We start from the raw sequence: 22,317 nt of genomic DNA on the forward strand, positions 1-22,317 counted from the left end.
AGTGAGTCAGGCTCTTCTGGGTCACACAGCTTTTGGATCAGGACAGTACCTGATTTTCTTTGGTCTTGCCTTCTTTCTCCCCCTCAGAAAGAAAAGCTTAAGTCAGGCCTCTCAAGTAGTTGTCAGAGGCCTTTGCTTCATAACCTATTCCTAATCAGTATCAACCAAAGTGTGAGCAAAATCCCCCAGGATGTGTCCATGTGTTAAACATGCAGATTCCTAGGTTCCCTTCACTCAAGGATACTACTGGAAAGGTTGGGGGGCGGGGGCGGACAGCTTTTGTAATAATCATCAGAGTAGGGGAGATCTCCTGCTTCATTTGGACCACTAGATCCTCAAACGGAAAATCATTCACATCACCTGGCCAGGAGACAGTGACGTATGCCTGTAATCCTAGCTACTCAGAGAGCTGAAATCTGGTTTGAAGCTAACCAGGGAAGGGCAGTCTGAGACTTTCCTCTCCAATTATCCACTAAAAACCAGAAGTGGAGCTGTGGCTCAAGTGGTAGAGCACTAGCCTGACCAAAAAAAGCTCAGGGCCAGAGACAGGCCCCAAGTTCAAGCCCCAGGACTGGCACAAGCAAACAAAAAACAAAAATCTGTAATACTAATAAAGTTAAGAACAAAGCCAGGCACCAGTGGCTTACACCTGTAATCCTAGCTACTCAGGAGGATGAGATCTGAGGATCGCAGTTCAAAGCCAGCCTGGGCAGCAAAGTGAGATTCTTATTGCCAATTAACCACCAGAAAACCAGAAGTAGTGCTGTGGCTCAAGTGTTAGAATGCTTGCCTTGAGCTAAAGAGCTTAGGGACAGTACCCATGCCAAGTTCAAGTCCCAAAACTGACAAAAAAGAAAATAAAATTAGATGTCCCCCAGTTTGCCAGTGTTTTTCTTCCACACATTTTCCCTGTAGATGGATAGTGTTCTGTTTTCACAAGTAAGGGTTATTGGTAGAGTGCTAGCCTTGAGCTGAAGAGCTGAGGGACAGCCCCAAGGCCCAAAGTTCAGGCCCCACGACAGGACCCAAAAAAAAAAAAAAAAAAGTAAGGGTTATATTGCATGTATATTGTTTTGCATCTTGTGCTTGCTTTTTCTCCCCAGATTGCTTTTGTTTTTTGGGTCCGGTCGTGGGGCCTGAACTCTGGGCCTGGGCGCTGTCCCTCAGCTCTTCAGCTCAAGGCTAGCACTCTACCACTTGAGCCACAGCACCACTTCCGGCTTTTTTCTTTTTGCTTATGTGGTGCTGAAGAATCGAACCCAGGGCCTCAGGCATGCAAGGCAAGCACTCTACCACTGAGCCAACTTCCCAGCCCCTCCCCAGATTGCTTTTAATATAATATAGACTCCTTTACAAATCTTTAAAGTGTGAATGAAGGGCACAGGCAGATGGTATATGAGTTAAATGGCATATAAGAGTTAAAGATTTCTGCAGGATTTGTTTCTCATGGGATCTGATGTTAACCAACTGCCATTTGGGAATGACATCTAAGTTTAATGCGCTATCCCCAAGTTTTTAAAAATCGGTAACTAACTCTTTTTTTTTGGGGGGGGGGGAGATCCGGTCGTGGGGCCTGAACTCTGGGCCTGGGCGCTGTTCCTCAGCTCTGCAGCTCAAGGCTAGCGCTCTACCACTTGAGCCTCAGTCCCACTTCCGGCTTTTTCTGCTTATGTGGTGCTGAGGAATCGAACCCGGGGCCTCACGCATGCAAGGCAAGCGCTCTGAGCTACCTTCCCAGCCCAACGGTAACTAATTCAAATTAAATTCTGGGTGAGCCAGTCAAAATGTTTTAAGTATTTCCAATCCAGATACTGCCCTCAAGCAACCCTATTGAAACATATGAAACATTTACAGTGGAAACCTCATGCTTAACCTTTCTTCTACTGCTGAACACTTAGGCCATACCATTATTGCTACAATATTTTAGTGTGCACAACTATATCCTAGCAGTGTAGGTTTCAAATCACCTTCAAACACTGTAACAGCTTACATAAATCCTGTTAACAGGACCTAAGAGGGAGGATCCTTTCCTGGGAAGCTTTAAATAGATTCCTGCCATTGAAAACCATCACCCCAATCAGATGCAATTGGTCAGAGATGTTGACTACTTTTTAAGTCTCTAGGCAAATCTGATGATCAGAGGTCTTGAAACCATGCCCTAGATTACTAAGAAGTTTTTTGGGACCATCTCCAATGTATCGTAAAAGGAAGCTGAATGCTTTCACCTGTACTTTGTTCCTGCCGCTGCCCTCTTAATCACAGCACCACAGCTGCTGTTTCTGTTCAGCCAACACTCTGGACAATAAACAAACACATGAACTTTCAGAAGCTTTTATTGGCACTGCCAGGAAAAGGTGCAGGAGCCATTTCTGAGCAAAAATCTGTACTCCAACAAGGTAGTCAATGTTATGTTTAACACACCATTGACCCAGAAAGCTGCAGTTCCTGAAACAGATGCAGCTAGGTCACTAAGAGGTTCCAAAATCAACAAGTTAAGCTCTGCTGCTCTGTTAAGGCCTGACAGGCAAGAAAAAGTCCCAGATGTGCTTCCTGTCAGGAAACACCCCTGAGGTTCTGCAGGTTGTTCTGTCCCGCACTGTAGCAGCAGCAGCAGCAGCACAGAGTCTCTGGGTCTCTCTAAGCCGGCTCTGTTTAGGGCACATGGTGGCTTGGCAGTCAGAGGACATGGTCATCGGGATGGTAAAGCTCACTCATCAGGCGGTAGATGTACGAAGGTGCATTCCCACCGATGTTGGAGATGAAGAGGGTAATGAGCTCAGGGGGGACGTAGTCAAACACAGGGCAGTGAACACTGACCTTCTCCAGAATGTCCCCTGCAAGGCAATCACACACACTAAGGACAAGGCTGAGGATCCTACTCTAAAAATTAAGTAGCACATAGTCTAGGCTCAGTAATGCAGCCATTATGATTTCCCTCAAGGGAAGTTGGGGCAAAGTGCAAATTAGAAGAGATGACTCCAGACAGAGTTTCTCCCACTAATTCTCCAGTGGCTGAGGAGGGAGGAGGACTTCGAGTTGGAGGCCAATCTAGACTACACACAGCAAGGCTCTGTTTCAAAAACAAAACAAAGTGAACTCCCAGCTCCTATCTCCTGGGTATTTGGCAGGATTGGGGATGGGTGTGGGCAGAAGGGTGGGGGGTATGATCTCGTCTCTCTATTTCTCCCTTTTCCTGCTTTGCTAAAACAACAAAGAAACAAGACAAAAAGAAGTCTCAGCCCGGCGCTGGTGGTTCATGCCTGTAATCCTAGCTACTCAGGAGGCTGAGATCTGAGGATCACGGTTCAAAGCCAGCCCAGGCAGGAAAGTCCACGAGACTCTTATCTCCAATAAACCACTCGAAAACTACAAGTGGCACTGTGGCTAAAGTGGTAGAGCGCTTGCCTTGAGCTGAAGAGCGCAGGGACAGCGTCCAAGCCCAGAGTTCAAGCCCCACGACCAACCAAAAAAAAAAACAAAAAACAGTCTCAGCTGGTGCTGGTGGCTCACTCCTGTAATCCGAGCTATTTAGGAGGCTGAGATATGAGGACTGTGGTCCAAAGTCAGCCTGGTCCTTGAGATTCTTATCTCCAATTAACCACCAAAAAGCCAGAAGTGGAGTTGTGGCTCAAGTGGTAGCGTGCTAGCCACCTTGAGCACAACAGCTCAGCACTCAGGCCCCAGAACCGGCACCAAAGATCATCATCATCATCATCATCATCATCATCTCCAATGCTCTTGCATAGCCCTTAGCATAAAATGCAAACTCAGATTGTAACTTTCAAAAACCTAGCCCCTCTCCAGCACATCAATTATAATTTGTAACACACGCATGTTCACTACTCTCCATCCACATGGCTAGCATTTTCCAACCGACTAAGCATGTCTCATGTCAGGACCTTGTACCAATGCTCAGGAAACTCCTCCAACCCTCACACGTTCAGCTCTATTCATTCAGAACTATGAAACAATCAGGACTGTTCTCCAAACTTGACATCTCTGTAGCCACTTTCACAACACCCACCCTTCTTTGTTTCCTTCCTAAAACATCCCAGGACCTGACATTTTCTTGCCTGTCAACTGTAGCAGAATGCAGGGTCTGAGGGAGGAGAACCTTATTTCCTTTGCTCATTGCTATGTCCCCTATGCCTACATAGAGTGGGTGCTCAATAGATATTGTGTGTGCGTGTGCGTGTGCGTGTGTGTGTGTGTGTGTGTGTGGTATGCTGGTCCTGAGGCTTGAACTCAGGGCCTGGGTGCTATCCCAGGCCTTCTTTTGCTCAAACTAGTTCTCTAGCACTTGAGCCACAGCTCCACTTCCAGCTTTCTTGATCATTTACTTGAGATAAGAGTCTCACAGACGTTCCTGCCTGTTCCTGCCTGGGCTTGCTTCCAACAGTGATCCTCATCTTGGCCCCCTGAGATTAGGATTACAGGGGTCAGCTACCAGCACCTCAAAGACAGGCTTGTATATTATTTTGTAAGTAGGAACATTTCAGTTCCTGCATCCTGTGACAGCCAATTCATCAAATGACTCCCCACAGCAACTGAAAGCAATTCACTTGTATTTGAAGTAAAGCACTTGGACTAATCCAGTGAATTCTGAGGGACTGAATACACTATAGCCTCAGCACCTTAGCTAACGTACATTTGCCTTAGAATAAATTAATATGGACTCAAACACAGGTCCTCAAACACTCTAAGGTGCTAGAGAAAACAGTTCTCATTAGAAGTACGATTCAAACAAAGCAACATCACTCAATCCTACTGACCAATCCTCCCACGCCCCCCAGAACACTTATGTACCTTCTGTGAAAGGCAGGACTTCTTCAGGAGTCACAAACTTGTGAAATGAATCTTCTTCATTGGGGAACTAATAAAGAAAAAAAAAATTTTAAAGGAGACCTAGAAATTCCAATTCTAGATAAGTTCCCAAGAGAAGTGAAAAATCCACGTCCAAACAGAAAACTTAATGCTTAAAGCAGCACTATTCATAAAAGCTAAAGTGTGTAATCAACCCAAATGTACATCAATAAACAAATGAAAAAACTGTTGTATATCTATACAATGGAATACAATCCAGACTTATAAAGGAAGTCTGACACACTTTATATCATGAACAAAAAGTTGAAGGTATCCTAAGTGAAAAAAAAAGTCAGACATAAAATGTCATGTATGGGGGCTGGGAAGGTGGCTCAGTGGTAGAGCGCTTGCCTTGCATGCTCAAGGCCCTGGGTTCGATTCCTCAACACCACATAAGCAAAAAAAGAAAAAAGCCGGAAGTGGCGCTGTGGCTCAAGTGGTAGAGCACTAGCCTTGAGTTGAAGAGCTGAGGGACAGCGCCCAGGCCCAGAGTTCAGGCCCCACGACCGGACCAAAAAAAAAAAAAAAGTCATGTATGATTCCTTTTATACAAAAATACCCAAAAGTGGCAAATAAAGAGAGACAGAAAGCAGATCACAGTTACTAAGAGATGCAGAGGAGGGGAATAGGGAATGGATATTTAATGAGCACAGAGTGTTTTTCTGGGATGATAAAATGTTCTGAAGCTAGAGGGATCTGACTAGTGCCATGTAAACGTACTAAATACCACTTGCTTCTCATTTCAAATGATTAACTGTATGTCCTGAGAATTTCACTTTAACTAAAAAAGAGATCTATAAATAGGTTGTTTCCAAATACAAATAGTTTCTATCAATGACAAAATGCTTCTTCCCTTAGCAACCACTTGTATTCAGGGGAGAGAGGACAGACCCGCAAAAATGACAAATAAACGAATGCTAGTTTCAACATGCTTGACATTTTCAGAAATGGTTAGGATGATAGGAAATATGGTTAATTTTTTTTTGTTGTTGTTGGTCGTAGGGCTTGAACTCTGGGCCTGGGTGCTGTCCCTCAGCTCTTCAGCTCAAGGCTAGTGCTCTACCACTTGAGCCACAGCACCACTTCCAGGTGGTGGCAATTATACACACAGGGCTATATTGGCTTTCTAAAGTAGAAAGGCTGGGGCTGGGAAGGTGGCTCAGTGGTAGAGTGCTTGCCTTGCATGCCTGAGGCCCTGGGTTCGATTCCTCAGCACCCCATAAGAAAAAAAAAAAAGTGCCAGAAGTGGCGCTGTGGCTCAAGTGGTAGAGTGCTAACCTTGAGCTGAAGAGCTGAGGGACAGCGCCCAGGCCCAGAGTTCAGGCCCCACGACCGGAACAAAAAAAAAAAACACAAACAAAAAAAATAAAGTGGAAAGGCTCTAACATTGGCTCAGGATTTCTATGGCTCTTTCTAGCCTCCACTGTATCTAATCCATTCACTGAAAGAACATAAAATGAAGCCCAGAATGAGGGTTAAAGCATAGCATTCAAGCTTATACTTGAGTTTCTTTCTCTCTGTTGGCTCCCAGCCAGAGACAGATTCACAGACATACCTGTGGGGAAAGCTTGAACATGGGCGCACACACAATGAGTGGAGTAGAATGGTGTTTTGCTGCCAGTGCCAGAGTATGTGTTCCTGTCACAGCTCTCAGGGCACCGTTGGCCAGGATGGTCTTCGTGCCAATGATCACCTTCAGGATAGGAAGAAAGAGTCATTCAAAGTAGAGCCCTAAAAGAGGCATTCACTGACCTCAACGGGCTGAATGCTCAGTCCACCATCTTGGCATCTTGAGTCACAGACCAGCAGAGGAAAGGGATCACAAGCTCAGTGCCACAGAAGGGTAGCATTCCCAAAAGAATGAATCTAGTCTGGCAAAGGAAGTTGCAATAGCTACTGCTCTTCCCTGTCTTTATCTCTTTTTTTTGTTGTTGTTGGTCATGAGGCTTGAACTCTGGGCCTGGGCGCTGTCTCTCAGCACTTCAACTCAAGGCTAGTGCTCTACCACTTGAGCCACAGAACCACTTCCAGTTTTCTGGTGGCTTATTGGAGATAAGATTCTCACAGAGCCAGGCACTGGTGGCTCACGCCTGTAATCCTAGCTACTCAGGAGACTGAGATCTGAGGCTCGTGGTTCAAAGCCAGCCCAGGCAGGAAACTCTGTGAGACTCTTATCTTATAAACCACTAGAAAAACCAGAAGTGGCACTTTGGCTTAAGCAGTAGAGCACTCACCTTGAGTTGAAGAGCGCAGGGACAGTGCCCAGGCCCAGAGTTCAAGCCCCATGACAAAAAAAAAAAAAGATTGTCATGGACTTTCCTGCCCGGGCTGGCTTTGAACCAAGATCCTCAGATTTCAGCCTCCTGAGTAGCTAGGATTACAGGAGTGAGCCACCAGTGCCCAGCTATCTTTATTTCTTGAGAAGCCAAGAACTTTTTTCATTTACCACTCATCCTTGCCCACTCTTCTGAACATAAAGTAGGAATCCTGTAGCCAGTCCCTAGAAGCTAACGCTCTCACTTGGTTTTAAGTTATTCTTCTTCTCAATGCCTTTACCAAAAACTTAGAGGCTACTCCAAGTGAGGGACAGTGATATAGATAAATGGAAAAGAATTTTGTTAACATATTTTAAAACTCTAAGTATGTATTTTCAAAGAGTGCTAGAAACTTTCTTCCCTTACCATGGACTTTATAAGAGGAGAAAAAGAAATGAGTGTGAGCGTGTGTGTGTGTGTGTGTGTGTGTGTGATATTAAGGTTTGAAGTCAGGGCCTTGTGTGCTCTAATACTTGAGACACCTCTAGCCTAAGACATCAATATTTTCCTTTTTTTTTTTTTGTCAGTCATGGAACTTAAACTCTGGGCTTGGACGCTGTCTTTGAGCTCTTCAGCTCAAGGTGAGCACTCTACAACTTGAGCCACAGTGCCATTTCCAGTTTTCTGGTGGTTCATTGGCAGTAAGTCTCACAGACTTTCCTGCCTGGGCTGGCTTTGAACCGCAATCCTCAGATCTCAGCCTCCTAAGAAGCTAGGATTTCAGGCAGGAGCCACAGGTGTCCAGCGACATCAATATTTTCAAAGTAGAGCCTTCATGAATTCAACAGAGTTAATTCAGACACCCACCTTGTTGACTCTTGACATAACAGCAAAAATGGCAGCATCAGTCATGACAGTCGTCTCAATACCTGCTTTGGACAAATTGATGGCCATTTCATGACCCTGCAATAGGAGGGAAAGGCTGATGCTGGGAGAGAGTGAGAGACAGTGAAAAGAGCTCTCCAATGCAGCTGGACTTGGGGGTCCTGTGATCTAGGCACAACCAGCACATGATTTCCAACACATAACTCACTTTTCTGCCCGAGCTGGATATACTTTGTTGAGCTGCAAGGACGCTAGTAAAAATATTATATATTGCTCCAGAGCAGCCACAAAACTGGAAATACAACTTACAGAATAAAGTAGGGTTGACAAGATACTCCTGGCTCATTATTTTACTACTTCCTGCATCCTTACCTACTTCTTTTTTGAGATCTATTATTTACTTAAGGATTGAGATCAGACCAACTACCAATCAATCCCAAGGTAATTTACCCTTATTTTGATTCCTGAAAGAATATTTCTCTCTCCTTGGACCTAAGCAGTTCACTTTGATTCTCAAAATTAAAATCATGCTTAAAAACATTCATAGGATAAACAACTTGAAAATTCTCTCAATTTTCTACTTTGTTTCCAATGTCTCATTGACTTGTTTACCAATTCAGAGTTGTCATGGACACAACCCGTCACCCATCCTTTATTCCTCTTTCATTTTTCTTAGCAACTCCAGTAGTTTTGCTTACTTGGCAGAAAGGAGCACATTCTGCTACAATGACATGGAACTTCCTTTTCCGGGCAGCCTCCCTGAGGAAGGCCTCAACTGTCCTGGAGAAGCCAATGGTCATGATCACCTCATTGGAGTGGATGTGTTCTAGGGCCTGGGCTGCAATATTCTCCGTTGTGCCTTCTGCAAGAACCATTTTGTAAAGAAAATATAAAATACCAATATATCAGATAGGCCCAGCAGTTTAGAAAGGATGTCTTCCCTTTGTATACGCTGTCCATTTGGCAGATTTGGGGTTAAACAGCTGCAAAGCAAAACAGCTCAATTTTAAACACCTACTGCCCTGGGATCCTCTACTTCAAATCTTTCAGTCAGTCTACACTTTTTTCTCAAGTGCACCTCTGCTAGTCGGCGACTTCCCTGCCACCAAACCAGTGCCTTACATTTGCTTTAGAAGATAACCAGTCTGGTAAACCCTAAAGGCCTGACTGATGGGGTAAACACATCTTCTCCCAAAAGGTGGTCACAGCAACATCCATGAGAATAAAAGGAAAGAGAAGAAAACTTGGGGAAGGAAATTGAAAGCAGGTTAGGACAGGTAGTACCTAGCTTCTTCATCTCCGAGGAACTTTAATTATAAGGAAAGTCTGCAGGTCTCCTGGGTCACAAAGACAAGGAAGGTGTGTGTGTGTGTGTGTGTGTGTGTGTGTGTACAAGTTTTTCATGAAGCTTAGTGGGAAGGGCCTAGGAAGCGTGTTTTTCAGGAATTCATTGTCTTTAAAACGAAAATTAAACTCTGCCCTAAGAGCTTCTGTCACAGTGCATTTGCAGTTGTGAAGGATGGGTCTGTAGGAAAAAGTCCAGAGGGTTACTTTAGTCCCGCAGTCTCGCCCCCTCCCCCTCCTATCAGGTTTGAGTCAAAACTCTGGGTACCGACCCAGATGACAGGGAACCTCTGCCACGAACCAAGAACAGGTAACCTCTTCCATCTCGACTAAAACATTTTGTTTCCTCATCTGCCTGGCCTGTGCTGGTCACAGCGTTGAGAACTCTTACCCAGCTCCACTAGCAGCTCATTAATCGCCTCAATGATGTTGGGCTGAAGTTGGGCATAGTGGAAACTGAAATCTTCGCTCAAACCTCCGGATGTCAAGAGTTTGTGCAGAGACTCCTGCTGATCGCTCTCATCGCTGCGCCCATGCAGTCTAGGGAAGTAAAAAGACCCACACAGGGAGGTGGGAAGGAGGTGTAGTCAGGTAGGCATCAGGGGGATGTCTAGCAACAAGAGGTTCCAAGCACTAAGAGGACACAGGTACAAGAGAGGGGTGGGGGGGACAGGGAGAGAGCGCGCGGGCGCGCCTGGATCCAACCACGGAGCCCAGAATGGGAGGCTGACCTGCCATACTCCTCCCGGATGATCTTCAGCACTCTCCGCACCATATTGCCCACGGTGGTCTCGGACGGCTGTGCAGCCGTCATCCTCCGGCCTTCCCTGCGGATCAGCGCCATCAGCTCCCCTGCACCCCCAGGGTCAGAGCGTGAGGGCCGGGCGGCCGGCCGGGCGGAGGGGGTGGGGTGGGGGGAGGGTGTGGGGGGGACGGGAGGAGGGTGTGGGGGGGACGGGGGGGAGGGTGTGGGGGGGACGGGGGGAGGGTGTGGGGGGGACGGGGGGAGGGTGTGGGGGGGACGGGGGGAGGGTGTGGGGGGGCGGGGGGAGGGTGTGGGGGGACGGGGGGAGGGTGTGGGGGGGACGGGGGGGAGGGTGTGGGGGGGTGGGGGGAGGGTGTGGGGGGACGGGGGGAGGGTGTGGGGGGACGGGGGGAGGGTGTGGGGGGGGACGGGGGGAGGGTGTGGGGGGGTGGGGGGAGGGTGTGGGGGGGACGGGGGGGAGGGTGTGGGGGGGTGGGGGGAGTGTGTGGGGGGGACGGGGGGAGTGTGTGGGGGGGACGGGGGGGAGGGTGTGGGGAGGGTGTGGGGGGGACGGGGGGAGGGTGTGGGGGGACGGGGGGAGTGTGTGGGGGGGACGGGGGGGAGGGTGTGGGGAGGGTGTGGGGGGGACGGGGGGAGGGTGTGGGGGGGACGGGGGGAGGGTGTGGGGGGACGGGGGGAGGGTGTGGGGGGACGGGGGGGAGGGTGTGGGGGGGTGGGGGGAGGGTGGGGGGGGGACGGGGGGGAGTGGGGGGGGACGGGGGGGCGAGCCGCCCCGCCCCGGCCTCCTCACCCGCGTCGCTCCAGCGGTGGTCCGTGATGATCCGGCGCAGCAACCCCAGGGTCTCCCGGGCCATGTCCTCGCTGCGCTGCCCGCCGCCCCTTTTTAAGGTTTCAACGAAACCTTCGATCCTTTCGGACAACTCCGAGTCCTTCGCCGAAGCTCCCGGCATCTCCAAAACAGCCGCCGGGTGCACCGCAGCACCCACACCTGGGAGGAAGAAAAAAAAAAATGAATTTCAGGGTTTCACTTCCGGGGCGGGAAATGTCAACTTCCGCTCCGCAAGGAAAACTCCAGTTTGTGAGGCGGTAGGCCCGCCTTCTTCTGCTTGGGCCAATCAGAGGCGTCCGCTCGCCTCGGAGCTTCGAAATCGGAAGTGGTCTTTCCGGTTTCCCCGGCAGCTGTGCGAGGCCGACCTGTCAGGCCTGGGGGCAGCGCTGGAGTCCCGTTGCTATGGGAACAGCAAGTTTCTAGGCTCCCTTGGCCGGAGGCTACACTGGAGAAATTGTGGCTTTTCTTCCGAACCACAGAACTCAGTTACCGCCGGGTCTCCTGCTGGAGGCTCTGAATGAGATTCGAAGTAGGGTCTAAAGCAGCAGAGGGGGTGTCCTCCCCGACAGGACGGGAGTCATAGGTATACATGCAGGGTGCTGGGTGCACAGTGTGTGAATTGTCTTATCTAATACAACTCAGCAGGTGCTTCGTCCCTATTTTATGGACTGGGAGACAGACACAATATTTAAACAGTCAGGGCAGGTGAGTGTACACATAGATCCGGGCCTATTTGAACCCAAAGTCTCTGTGTAATAGGAATTATTTCCTAATGATAAATTTCTCCTTAGGCACACACGTTTTTACGACTTTTGTTATAAATGACAAATTACTCTTCACGAAGATTACTAAAACTACTCGAAGATAGTACAGAAAGAGAAAACTATAAGACAGTATCTGTCATGCACCAAAAATTTGCCACAAATTAGTAACAGATCAAATCCAGCAACACATTAAAGAAAAATAGTACATATGAAATGCAATTTAAACTTGGAATTCAAAGTTGGCTCAATATTTGTTTCATTGTTTTCTCTTCTTTTTTTTTTTTTTTTTTTGTCGGTTATGGGGCTTGAACTCTGGGCTTGGGTGCTGTCCCTGTGCTCTGCAGCTGAAGGTGAGGGCTCTACTGCTTGAGCCACAGTGCCACTTCTGGTTTTTTAGTGTTTTGTTGGAGGTAAGAGTCTCACAGACTATCTTGCCAGGGCTGGCTTTGAACTGTGATCCTCAGATCTCAGCCTCCTGAGTACAGCCCCCAGCTGTTTTCTTCTTTGTAATGTGTGTATCATCAAATAGTTCTTCAAAGGGGTTTCAATTTAACGTCCATTTAGATGAATAATGTAATCTTAATCAGTGAAAATCCTTCTATCATTTCCCCCCACTCTCTCCTCATTTCCTAGTTCCATATTCATGTATGTACAAGTGTGAACCTCTGTTCGTGGTTCTGTATTTGGAAATTGACTAGTGTAATATATCATACTAACAATCAAGAAATAAAAACACATAATCATAGCAATTCATGTAATTTATACCCTGTCTTTGAGGTTTCGTTTGGTTTTGATTTTTTTAAGATAAAAAAACACAGCACTTCAAAACCCTTACTGGCTTCAAAATTGAAATGTAATCCCAAAGTCTGGGATTACAGACATGCCCCACCATGTATGATTTTGAGATGTCTTTAAACAAAACTTAAAATACTATTAGTATGTTCAACTATTGATATTGTATTTTATAGTGATTTTTGGGTCTTATTTTGTAAATGGTTCCTTAACCCAAAATAAAAAATGTATAAGCTAGATTTTATTTGAAATATGATTCATTATTTATGCTAGGGATTGGACCTAAGGCCTCTGGCATGCTAGGCAAGTGATCTACCACTGAGTTATACTACCAGTTCCATCTAAATATTTCAAAATTCCATCTGAATACATGGTTTAGAATTACTTTTAATACAGAATGGAAAGTGGTAATCCAATTTTTTTCATCCTTTCTCTAGTGATTCCTAATGCTACTGTTGTTAGATGTTCAGTTTCTATTATGTATGAGACTATTTTGGAGCCCTCCATTTTATTTCATTGCCAAATTTACCAACCAAACTAATCTGACATTATTTTAACTATTGTGCTATTTTTCTAAGAATTCTAACTGTGAGCTTGGCACTGGTGGCTCATGCCTGTTTATCCTAGCTGAGATCTGAGGATCACGGTTCAAAGCCACCCACAGCAGAAAAGTCTGTGAGACTCTTATCTTCAATTAACCACCAGAAAACTAGAAGTGGCGCTGTGGCTCAAAGTGGTAGAGCGTCAGCCTTGAGCAGAAAAAGCTCAAGGACAGCACTCAGGCCCTGAGTTCAAGCCCCATGACGAACAAAATTAAATAAATAAAATAAGTCTAATTGGTAAGAAAAAAACTTCCTTGCTTACTTCTTTTCTTTTGGAGTAGCTTGAGGCCCTAAATTCAAATTCTAGTATAGAAGGAAGGGCAGAAAGAGATGAGCATTTTACATATGTTTATTGACTATCTGCATTGCTTCTTGTGAAGAAGCAATGTGGTCATGTGGTTTGCCCATTTTTCCAATGGGATGTGTGGCAGATATTCCGATTGCTCATCCAATATTACTTTCACTCTTCTTTCTTGTTAACAGAACTGACTTTGTTGATGGTTCCTATCAGCAGAGAAAGTGGCCCTATCATGGGAAAATACTGATTGGCCTAAGAAAACCATGGTAGTTCCATTCTCCTTTTCTTTTCTTTCTTTCTTTCTTTTTTTTTTTTTTTGGTCCGGTCGTGGGGCCTGAACTCTGGGCCTGGGCGCTGTCCCCCAGCTCTTCAGTTCAAGGCTAGCACGCTACCACTTGAGCCACAGCACCACTTCTGGCTTTTTTTTCTGCTTATGTGGTGCTGAGGAATTGAACCCAGGGCCTCATGCATACAAGGCAAGCGCTCTACCACTGAGCCACCTTCTCAGTCCCTGAGGGAAAAAAAATTTTTTTTTAATTAATTTCATCCTCTTCTTTCATCCTGCAGGTTCCTCCACCCAAGAAAGTCCCCAGTTTTACATCTGTATCATTTTTTGTTTCAGGTCTAGATTCTGCATATGAGAGAGAACATGCAATGTTTGTCTTTCTCAGTCTAGCCTATTTCGTTTGACCTGATGACCGAGTACCATTTATTTTCCAAATGACATAATTTCATTCTTTATGGAATACAGCCATTTCAAAAGGAGAAGCTGAGGAACTTGTTCAATGTTATACATTTAGTGGAAGAGCTAGGATGAACGCCCAGTAGCCTGGCTTCAGAGCCTGTACATTTAGTCTATGTATTGTGGTGTCTTTTATTATAGTCAGTGTATAAAAGAGCAAATGTAGGAGTGTCCTACCTTGAAACTTCTTTTTTTTTGGGTCCGGTCATGGGGCCTGAACTCTGGGCCTGGGCGCTGTCCCTCAACTCTTCAGCTCAAGGCTAGCACTCTACCGCTTGAGCCACAGTGCCACTTCCAGCTTTTTTCTTTTTGCTTATGTGGTGCTGAGGAATCGAACCCAGGGCCTCAGGTATGCAAGGCAAGTGCTCTACCACTGAGCCACCTTCCCAGCCCCTTGAAACTTCTTATATGAGAAGATACAGTTCTCTGTCCTTTGTGTGATTTTGAAGTTTTCTGTTACTTGCTTGCTCTAAGGTGTTATACTGACTATCTCTTATTAGTTGATTTGTGAGATATATTTATGTATTAATGACACCAATAATTTGGGTGTCATTTATGTTGCAATATTAATATTTTGAGAAATTTTGCCCCAATTCTTATCTAATGCTGTGGTGGGAGTGTTTGAAGTAGGATAATTTTAGAAACATAGCAAAAAGATTTACAATGTTCATTCATACTCTGAATCATATCCATGAGTAGAAATTTATCTTAAAGGGATACTTAGAAATGGGTGCAAATAGCCGGGCGCTGGTGGCTCACGCCTGTAATCCTAGCTACTCAGGAGACTGAGATCTGAGGATCACGGTTCAAAGCCAGCCCGGGCAGGAGAGACCGTGAGACTCCTATCTCCAATAAACCACCAGAAAACCAGAAGTGGTGCTGTAGCTCAAGTGGTAGAGCACTCGCCTTGAGCTGAAGAGCTGAGGGACAGTGCCCAGGCCCAGAGTTCAAGCCCCATGACCGACCAAAAAAAAAAGAAAAAGAAATGGGTGCAAATAGCAATACACAATAATATCTTTGCTACTATTTATAACATAAAAAACTAAATATTCAAAATTAGGAAATTTATTCAGGACATTACAGTTATCCACACAATGGAATATCATTTTTTAAAGAATAACAGACGACCGGAATGTGGTAAGGCATTTGCCTACATGGCCTTGAGTTGAATCCTCAAATGTTACCAAAAAAAATGAAGAAAGAACTGAGGGTGTGGTTCAACTGATAAAGCAACTTATCTGCTTAGCAAGCATAAGACCCAGAACTCAAGCCTCAGGACCACCAAAATCATCATCATCATCATCATCATCACCATTATCACTATCACCATCATCATCATCATCATCATCATCATATAGTATATACTTAATGATAACTTTTTAGGTTGCTCTTGTCTATTTGTGTAATACTGGGAATTGAACCCAGAGCTTCAAAGCTTCTCTACCCATATTAAATTTGATGTTGATGTTTGGGGTTTTTCTTTTTAACTGTATTTTTTGTGTGTCTTTGTGTCTTTGTGTATGTGTGTGTGTGTGTGTGTGTGTGTGTGTGTGTGTGCGTATCAGTCATTGGGCCTGAACTCTGGGCCTGGGCACTGTCCCTGAGCTCTTCAGCTCAAGGCTAGCACTCTACCACTTCAGCCACAGCGCCACTTCCAGCCTTTTCTGCTTATATGGTGCTGAGGAATCAAACCCAGGGCCTCATGCATGCAAGGCAAGCACTCTACCACTGAGCCACCTTCCCAGACCAGTCTTTTCTTACTACTGGAGATTGAACCCAGGATGTTGTACTTGCTGGGCAAGTTCGCCACTGAACTACATTCCAGCCCCCCATATTAAATTTGAAAAGCATGTTATATATAAGCACCTGGGGAAATTTTTAGCAGATGTCTTCAACACTAAAAATGAACTTATACAGCAAGGCAACTGTACTTGTTCAATTCTCCTAGAGAAAGAACTTGTACCTGAATGTTCATAGCAGTTTTAATCATAATAATCCCAAACTACAAACTACCCAGATGTCTTCCAGTTGGTGATTATTTAAACAAGCTGTTGTACATCCACACAATTGACTATTGCTTGGCAATAAAAAAGGAACAATTAATAAATGCAATACTTAGATGAACCACAGGAAATTGTGCTCAGTTAAAACAAACAAAATGAATCTCCTGCCAGGCGCCAGTGTCTCATGCCTATAATCCAATTTCTCAGGAGGCTGAGATCTAAGGATCATAGTTCGAAGCCAGCCCAAGCAAGAAAGTCTGTAAGACCCTTACCTCCAATCCACAAAAAGGCCAAAAGTGGAACTGTGGCTCAAGTGATAGAGCACTAGCTTTGAGCAAAAAAGCTCAGAGACAGTGCCAAGGCCCTGAGTTCAAGCCCCAGGCCCACCAGCACACACAAAAAATTTACTTGAGGGTAGAGATGGGAGGGGAATAAAACGAATGGTGGAAGGGGTGACATTGATCATGATGCATTGTACTCATAACCTGACATGGAATTATAACCTCTTTATATAAATCCTTAATAATAAAAAGTTAAAACCATTAGCTTATATTAGTTCTAGAAGAGGGGATTTCATTGTCACATTTCCACAAGTTTTAATATATTCCAATCAATTTCGCTTCTATCACTGGGGATTCTCAATTTCATATGTATATCTTATACATATGAAATGTAAATATGCACACATATATAGACATATACATATGAGTACGTACGCATATATGTATTTTTATGGGCATGGGTGTGTATATAGATGAAAATGTAAGGGGCTGGGAAGGTGGCTCAGTGGTAGAGTGCTTGCCTTGCATGCATGAGGCCCTGGGTTCGATTCCTCAGCACCACATAAGCAAAAAGAAAAAAGCCAGAAGTGGCACTGTGGCTCAAGTGGTAGAGTGCTAGCCTTGAGCTGAATCGCTGAGGGACAGCGCCCAGGCACAGAGTTCAGGCCCCACGACCAGACCCCCCCCCCAAAAATGTAAAGTCTGCCCTGGGAAGGAGGGGTAGACTCCTCCGAACAGTGGCTATCTCTGGGTATTATGTTTATAAGTTAATTAGAGACCTTTAATTGCCCCCATAACCATTCTTCTTTTCGATAGAACAGAATACTGTAATGGAACTTATTTGAGAAAGCAGCCACCTAGAATAAAGACTGCATTTCCCCCTCTCCTTAGCATGCAGATGTGGCCATATGACTGGTTCTTAACCAATGGGATGGTGTGGACACGTGTTGTTCTGGGATCTTCTCTAAGAGAGCTGTGTTGGGTATTTGCCTTTGCATCCCTTTCTTTTTCTTGCCATATTTCTGCTTTGCCAGATGAGATGATGAAGATGCTGGGCACATGGTAGAGATGGCAGAAGCGTGAGTTGGCAGAAGCGTGGCTACCCTGGGGCCTTAGAGGAGTAGTTTTCTCACACCAGCTGGATTATGTGCCCTTGGACTTACATGCAGGTGAGAGCAAAATAAATTTGGATCTTGTTAAAAAAAAAAAAAAAAACACCCTAGGGGCTGGGAAGGTGGCTCAGTGGTAGAGTGCTTGCCTTGCATGCCTGAGGCCCTGCGTTCGATTCCTCAGCACCACATAAGCAAAAAGAAAAAAAAAGCTGCAAGTGGCACTGTGGCTCAAGTGGTAGAGCGCTAGCCTTGAGCTGAAGAGCTGAGGGACAGCGCACATGCTCAGAGTTCAGGCCCCCCCCCAAAAAAAACCACCCTAAAACATAGGGTTTCAACCACTTGCAGTCATGCCTAATCCTAAGAAACCCCAGTTCTTTTTAATATTTAATTTATGTACCATTCTGAATTTTCACACATACTTACAAGAAACATATCCCATTTATAACCATAAAGAAATGTTATTTATAAGGAAAAAAACTTGTTTCTTTTTCTCAACCACAAATATAATAAAAATCCACAGAAACTTCCAGGTAACTCCCAAAGTGTCCCAATTACAAACATTCTGAATAACTGTCTAGTTAGATAAGTTTCCTGAACTGAATTTGGAGATCAGGTGATTGGAATGAGGTTGATCAAAATATTTGTGTCTTCTGTGTTGTAAAGGATCTCTTTTAGGCCATGGGATCACTTCCTTTTCCTGAGAAGCTTTGACTCAACACTTGCGAATGTGAATGCATCACTGTTTTCATCCTTCTTTGATTGTTTTGGTGCATAAGTCATGTCTCTACGCAACCTGAGAACAAGTGCTATTGTAGTGGACACCTGTTGTTTTTGTCTACCCTGCACCCCCCCTTTCCGTTGGGAATTACCCCTCCTTATCCTATGTGGTTTGGGTGAACTGTCAATCTCAGTGCCTCCTGGTGTTTCAAGGAGTCCCTAACCACAGGGCTTGCACACCGCCCATCATTCAATCTCCATGTTGATGGGAGATGACAGCCATTCAGTTCCTTCACTGGTATATAGACCCTGGGAAAAAGCCAGGTTTTCTCTTTTAGATTATCTCCTGTAAACAGTTGACTTTAGACTGTTAGGGGCCACCTTTTCTGCCTTATAGTGAGAGATTGTCTGATTTGGGAGAAAGGCTATTGCCCCAGAAGAAAGCCAAGCAGTTATTCTAGTAAAAGCAAGCAGAACCAAGTCCTAGAGCAATAAAGAGCCGATGAACTAGCCCTTTGAAACAGGCTGATGTAGGATGTTAGGTCTAGCCATGTCTGAAGGTAATACCCAATAGAGCATCTCCACAAATTCTCCTTTAACTCTTAGTTTTTGGAGTCTTAGCTAAACTACTTCTTTATCCTTTGAGGAGCCCAAGCTAATTCTCAGCTGAGGTCAGGGTTCATTGTGTGATTGCTTCTGCTAACCTAGAAGCATAACTTGGTCTAAATGTGGATCTATTTTTTGTGAGACCTTTTTGTACTTTTGAGATTCCCTGCCACTTGAACATGGCCTATTGCTAGAAATTTGGAGAAAAAAATCAAATGACAGGCACAGATAGTGGTATCAGGAGATGCGATTTTTAAAAATAAAATAAAATACTTACCTATTGTAATTCCCTAGTGTATTGAAATTTGTTGTTCATAGATAAACAATTTCAATATGTATCTAATGTTTTATCCAGCACCTTTATATCAAGCATCACATGGAATTCAGAAAAAAGCCTCCTACAAGGGGAAACAGTGAAAATAAGCAACATTATCCATTATAGTTTACCAACTTTTTGCCTTTTGGTTAAATATTTCATCTCTTATTCTATTTATCTATTTATTTGTTATCTAGAACAGCCTTATGAGAAAGGCTAGTTTTGATCAACAGCTCTACCAAGCACATAAGTAGACCAAAACAAACAATTTATGATTCTGAGAAAAACTATAGAGACCAGTTATCCTCTCAGCTCTGGTAGTGTGGTATTGATTGTCAAACCATGTGGAAGCCTAGGTTTAGAAGCCAGACAGCCTTAAATCTGCCTCTTCGAAACCAAATGATGGGCCAGGCACCTGTGGCTCGTGCCTATAATTCTAGCTACTCATGGTCTGATGACCATAGTTTGAAGTCAGCCCAGGCAGACAAATCAGTGACTTTTATCTCCAATTAGCCAGCAGGAAGCCTGAAATGGAGTTATGGCTCAAGTGGAAGAGCACCAACCTTGAGAGGAAAAGCTAAGCAAGAGCACAAGGCCCTGAGTTCAAGCCCATGTATTGAACAAGAAATGAGAAAGAAGGAAGGAAGGAAGGAAGGAAGGAAGGAAGGAAGGAAGGAAGGAAGGAAGGAAGGAAGGAAGGGAGGAAGGGAGGGAGGGAGGGAGGGAGGGAGGGAATGGAAGAAGGGAGGGAGGGAGAGAGAGAGGGAGGAAGGAAGGAAGGAAGGAAGGGACGGAGGGAGGGAGGAAAGAAATGAGATGATCTTGTTTGTTGATGGAAATGGCAGTAGCAGCAAAGATGTGAACAGTCTGGAAGATTCGGAAACATTGTTGTACTGTTGATCTTTAAGTATGTCTGGATGCCCATTACATGAGAGGTTGTTTTAATTTCCATTAGAAGAGATCCCAGTGCATTTAGCCAGAACATGGTTGTAATTTCAAAGACAGTGAATTGAGGGAGAAATAATGCCACTTCCATTCCGGAACTCCTCTCTCTGAAGAACTTTCGGTCCTTGTAGCTACTCAAGAAGAGGTTATCACAGCAACGCTGCTTGCTAGTGCTGCCCAGTCAGGTACCCATGCCCTTGCTCCCAGAAACTTTCTGCTTAGGTGACACTGACTTGCAGACAGAGGCTGCTGGCAGCTCCCTAGGGCTACCTTCTCTCATCTGGCTCCCCTCTGTCCCAGGGTTGATACCTGTGGCCAGGAATATCCAGACAACAACCATTGTCTAACTTGGGAGTGTAGTTAAGTAACTGGTTCTGGCTCTGGGGTGGGGGGAGGGAGAAGGAGGGGACACAGTTCTCTAGCTGCTCTCTGTATTGAGCAAAATGTGGGAGTGGGGATAAGTAAGCTGAGACCTGAGATCGGAAGGTTCTTTCTTTTTTGTCGGTCCTGGGGCTTGAACTCTGGGCCTGGGCACTGTCCCTCAGCTCTTCAGCTCAAGGTGAGCACTCTACCACTTGAGCCGCAGCACCACTACCGGTTTTCTGGTCGTTTGCTGGAGATAGGAGTCTCACAGTCTTTCCTGCCCGGTCTGGCTTTGAACCGAGATCCTCAGATCTCAGCCTCCTGAGTAGCTAGGATTACAGGCATGAGCCACCGGTGCCCGGGGAAGGTTCTTTGTATTCTCAACTAGCTTCACTTCTTTAGGCTTGTGTGATAAGAACACAGGGAAGGCTCTCCCCTTGCAAAGTACTGATTTTGTGCCAGAGACTTTCTAGATGAGACCTCTAAACCTCCTAGGGCTGGACAGGGTAAATGTTAACTCATCAGAGCCAAGACTCAGAGAGGGTAAGTGGTGTGCCCAGTCACATAGCTAATAGTGGCAGAGCATAGATTCTAACCCAATGTCCAGAGACTTGAATGGTGCTTCGTAGGCCAATAGCATCCATACCTCCATACTAGATGGGGAGGAATGGCCTTCTGGGCTCAACCTCGGGCCAGACTTCCACCCAGAGCTCTTCCTGTTGTTGTTGGTAGAATTTCCATGTCCTTATCCGTCATATGACTATGGAGAGGGCGGCCTCCCTGCAATGCCCAGCACACACCTAGGGCACTAGGATGGAGAGGGAAGAGCCCTGCTCGGCTCTGACTCCCACTTGCCAGCCCTTGGCCCTTCAGGGGAGAAGGCAGGAAAAGCTCTTTGGCTGCCCAGGGTAGATGGCTCCACAAAGCCCCGTGGGCAGTTGTACCCGGTGGGAAAGCCTTGGCCCTGGCCAGCCATGGAGCCACGATGGTGCCGCCTCCTACCCACGCCTTGGCTCAGTGGATTCCCAAGTGGCTTGACTTCCTCCTTGCTGTCCCCCACCCCCTCGATCCCCAGGGAGCCAGGAAGGCTACTGGCAGACTTGTTCCAGTCCTCAGGTCCCACAGGCCTCTCCCAATCCCTTGTCCACACAACTCAGTGCAGGCTTCCCCAGAGGGAGTGAGAAGGAAGGATCCCCAGGGCACCTCTTGCCCCTAGGTCTATTTAGGGCTGGTAGGCCCCATCCCCTCGCCTTCCCATCGAGCAAGAGCACAGAGACTCCACTCTTGCTGCAATAACAGGGCTTTGGGTATGGACTGTTGTTTTTGCAGCTGGACTGGGGCGGAGCAGAGGGAAGGCATCTTGGGTACTGGCCTTCTGAGAAAGCCCCGAACCCACATTCCCACTAAGACCCAGGCATGGGCTCCCCTTCAAGCTGAGCTCTTCCTGGGGAGAAGGAACCCTGAGTGAGATCTGAGTGTTGGAGGGCAGGCAGAGGAAGCCAGCTGGCAGGGCAGCAGACCTAGGGGAACCTGGAAGTCCCAGGCCGTCTGTGAGTCACCCCTCCCCCAGCAGCCTCTGGTTCTCTCTATTGCTAACTGCAGCTGGACTAGTCTCCCAGACCCCCACACACATCTGGGAGACGCTGCAGCAAGCTTCCTTAAAACAAACAACAAACAAAACAAAACGTTTCCTTTACTGGGGGGACAATGTTGGAAACGAAAGAGGAATAAAACACATCACAAAATATTTACAATGAACATTTTGACATGTTTCTTCATCACGTGTGTGTGCACGCGTGTGTGTGCGCGCGCACACGCACACACCTACTGGAGC

General features: G+C 45.9%; 1 protein-coding gene across 1 annotated transcript; it reads right to left on the reverse strand.

Moving 5' to 3' along the window:
• Positions 1–2,315: 2,315 nt before the first annotated feature.
• Positions 2,316–11,131, reverse strand: Eif2b2 (eukaryotic translation initiation factor 2B subunit beta). The gene is made up of 8 exons (XM_042692759.1): positions 10,904–11,131; positions 10,079–10,199; positions 9,739–9,887; positions 8,702–8,865; positions 7,986–8,081; positions 6,419–6,556; positions 4,807–4,873; positions 2,316–2,834 (listed from the first exon to the last, which is right to left on the reverse strand). Exons 1-8 carry the CDS (start codon positions 11,061–11,063, stop codon positions 2,677–2,679), a joined length of 1,053 nt encoding a protein of 350 aa, XP_042548693.1. The 5' UTR covers positions 11,064–11,131; the 3' UTR covers positions 2,316–2,676.
• Positions 11,132–22,317: the final 11,186 nt, after the last annotated feature.

Source organism: Dipodomys spectabilis, unplaced genomic scaffold (assembly GCF_019054845.1).
Source record: "Dipodomys spectabilis isolate Male_0828 unplaced genomic scaffold, ASM1905484v1 ptg000157l, whole genome shotgun sequence".
Lineage (NCBI taxonomy): Eukaryota > Metazoa > Chordata > Mammalia > Rodentia > Heteromyidae > Dipodomys > Dipodomys spectabilis.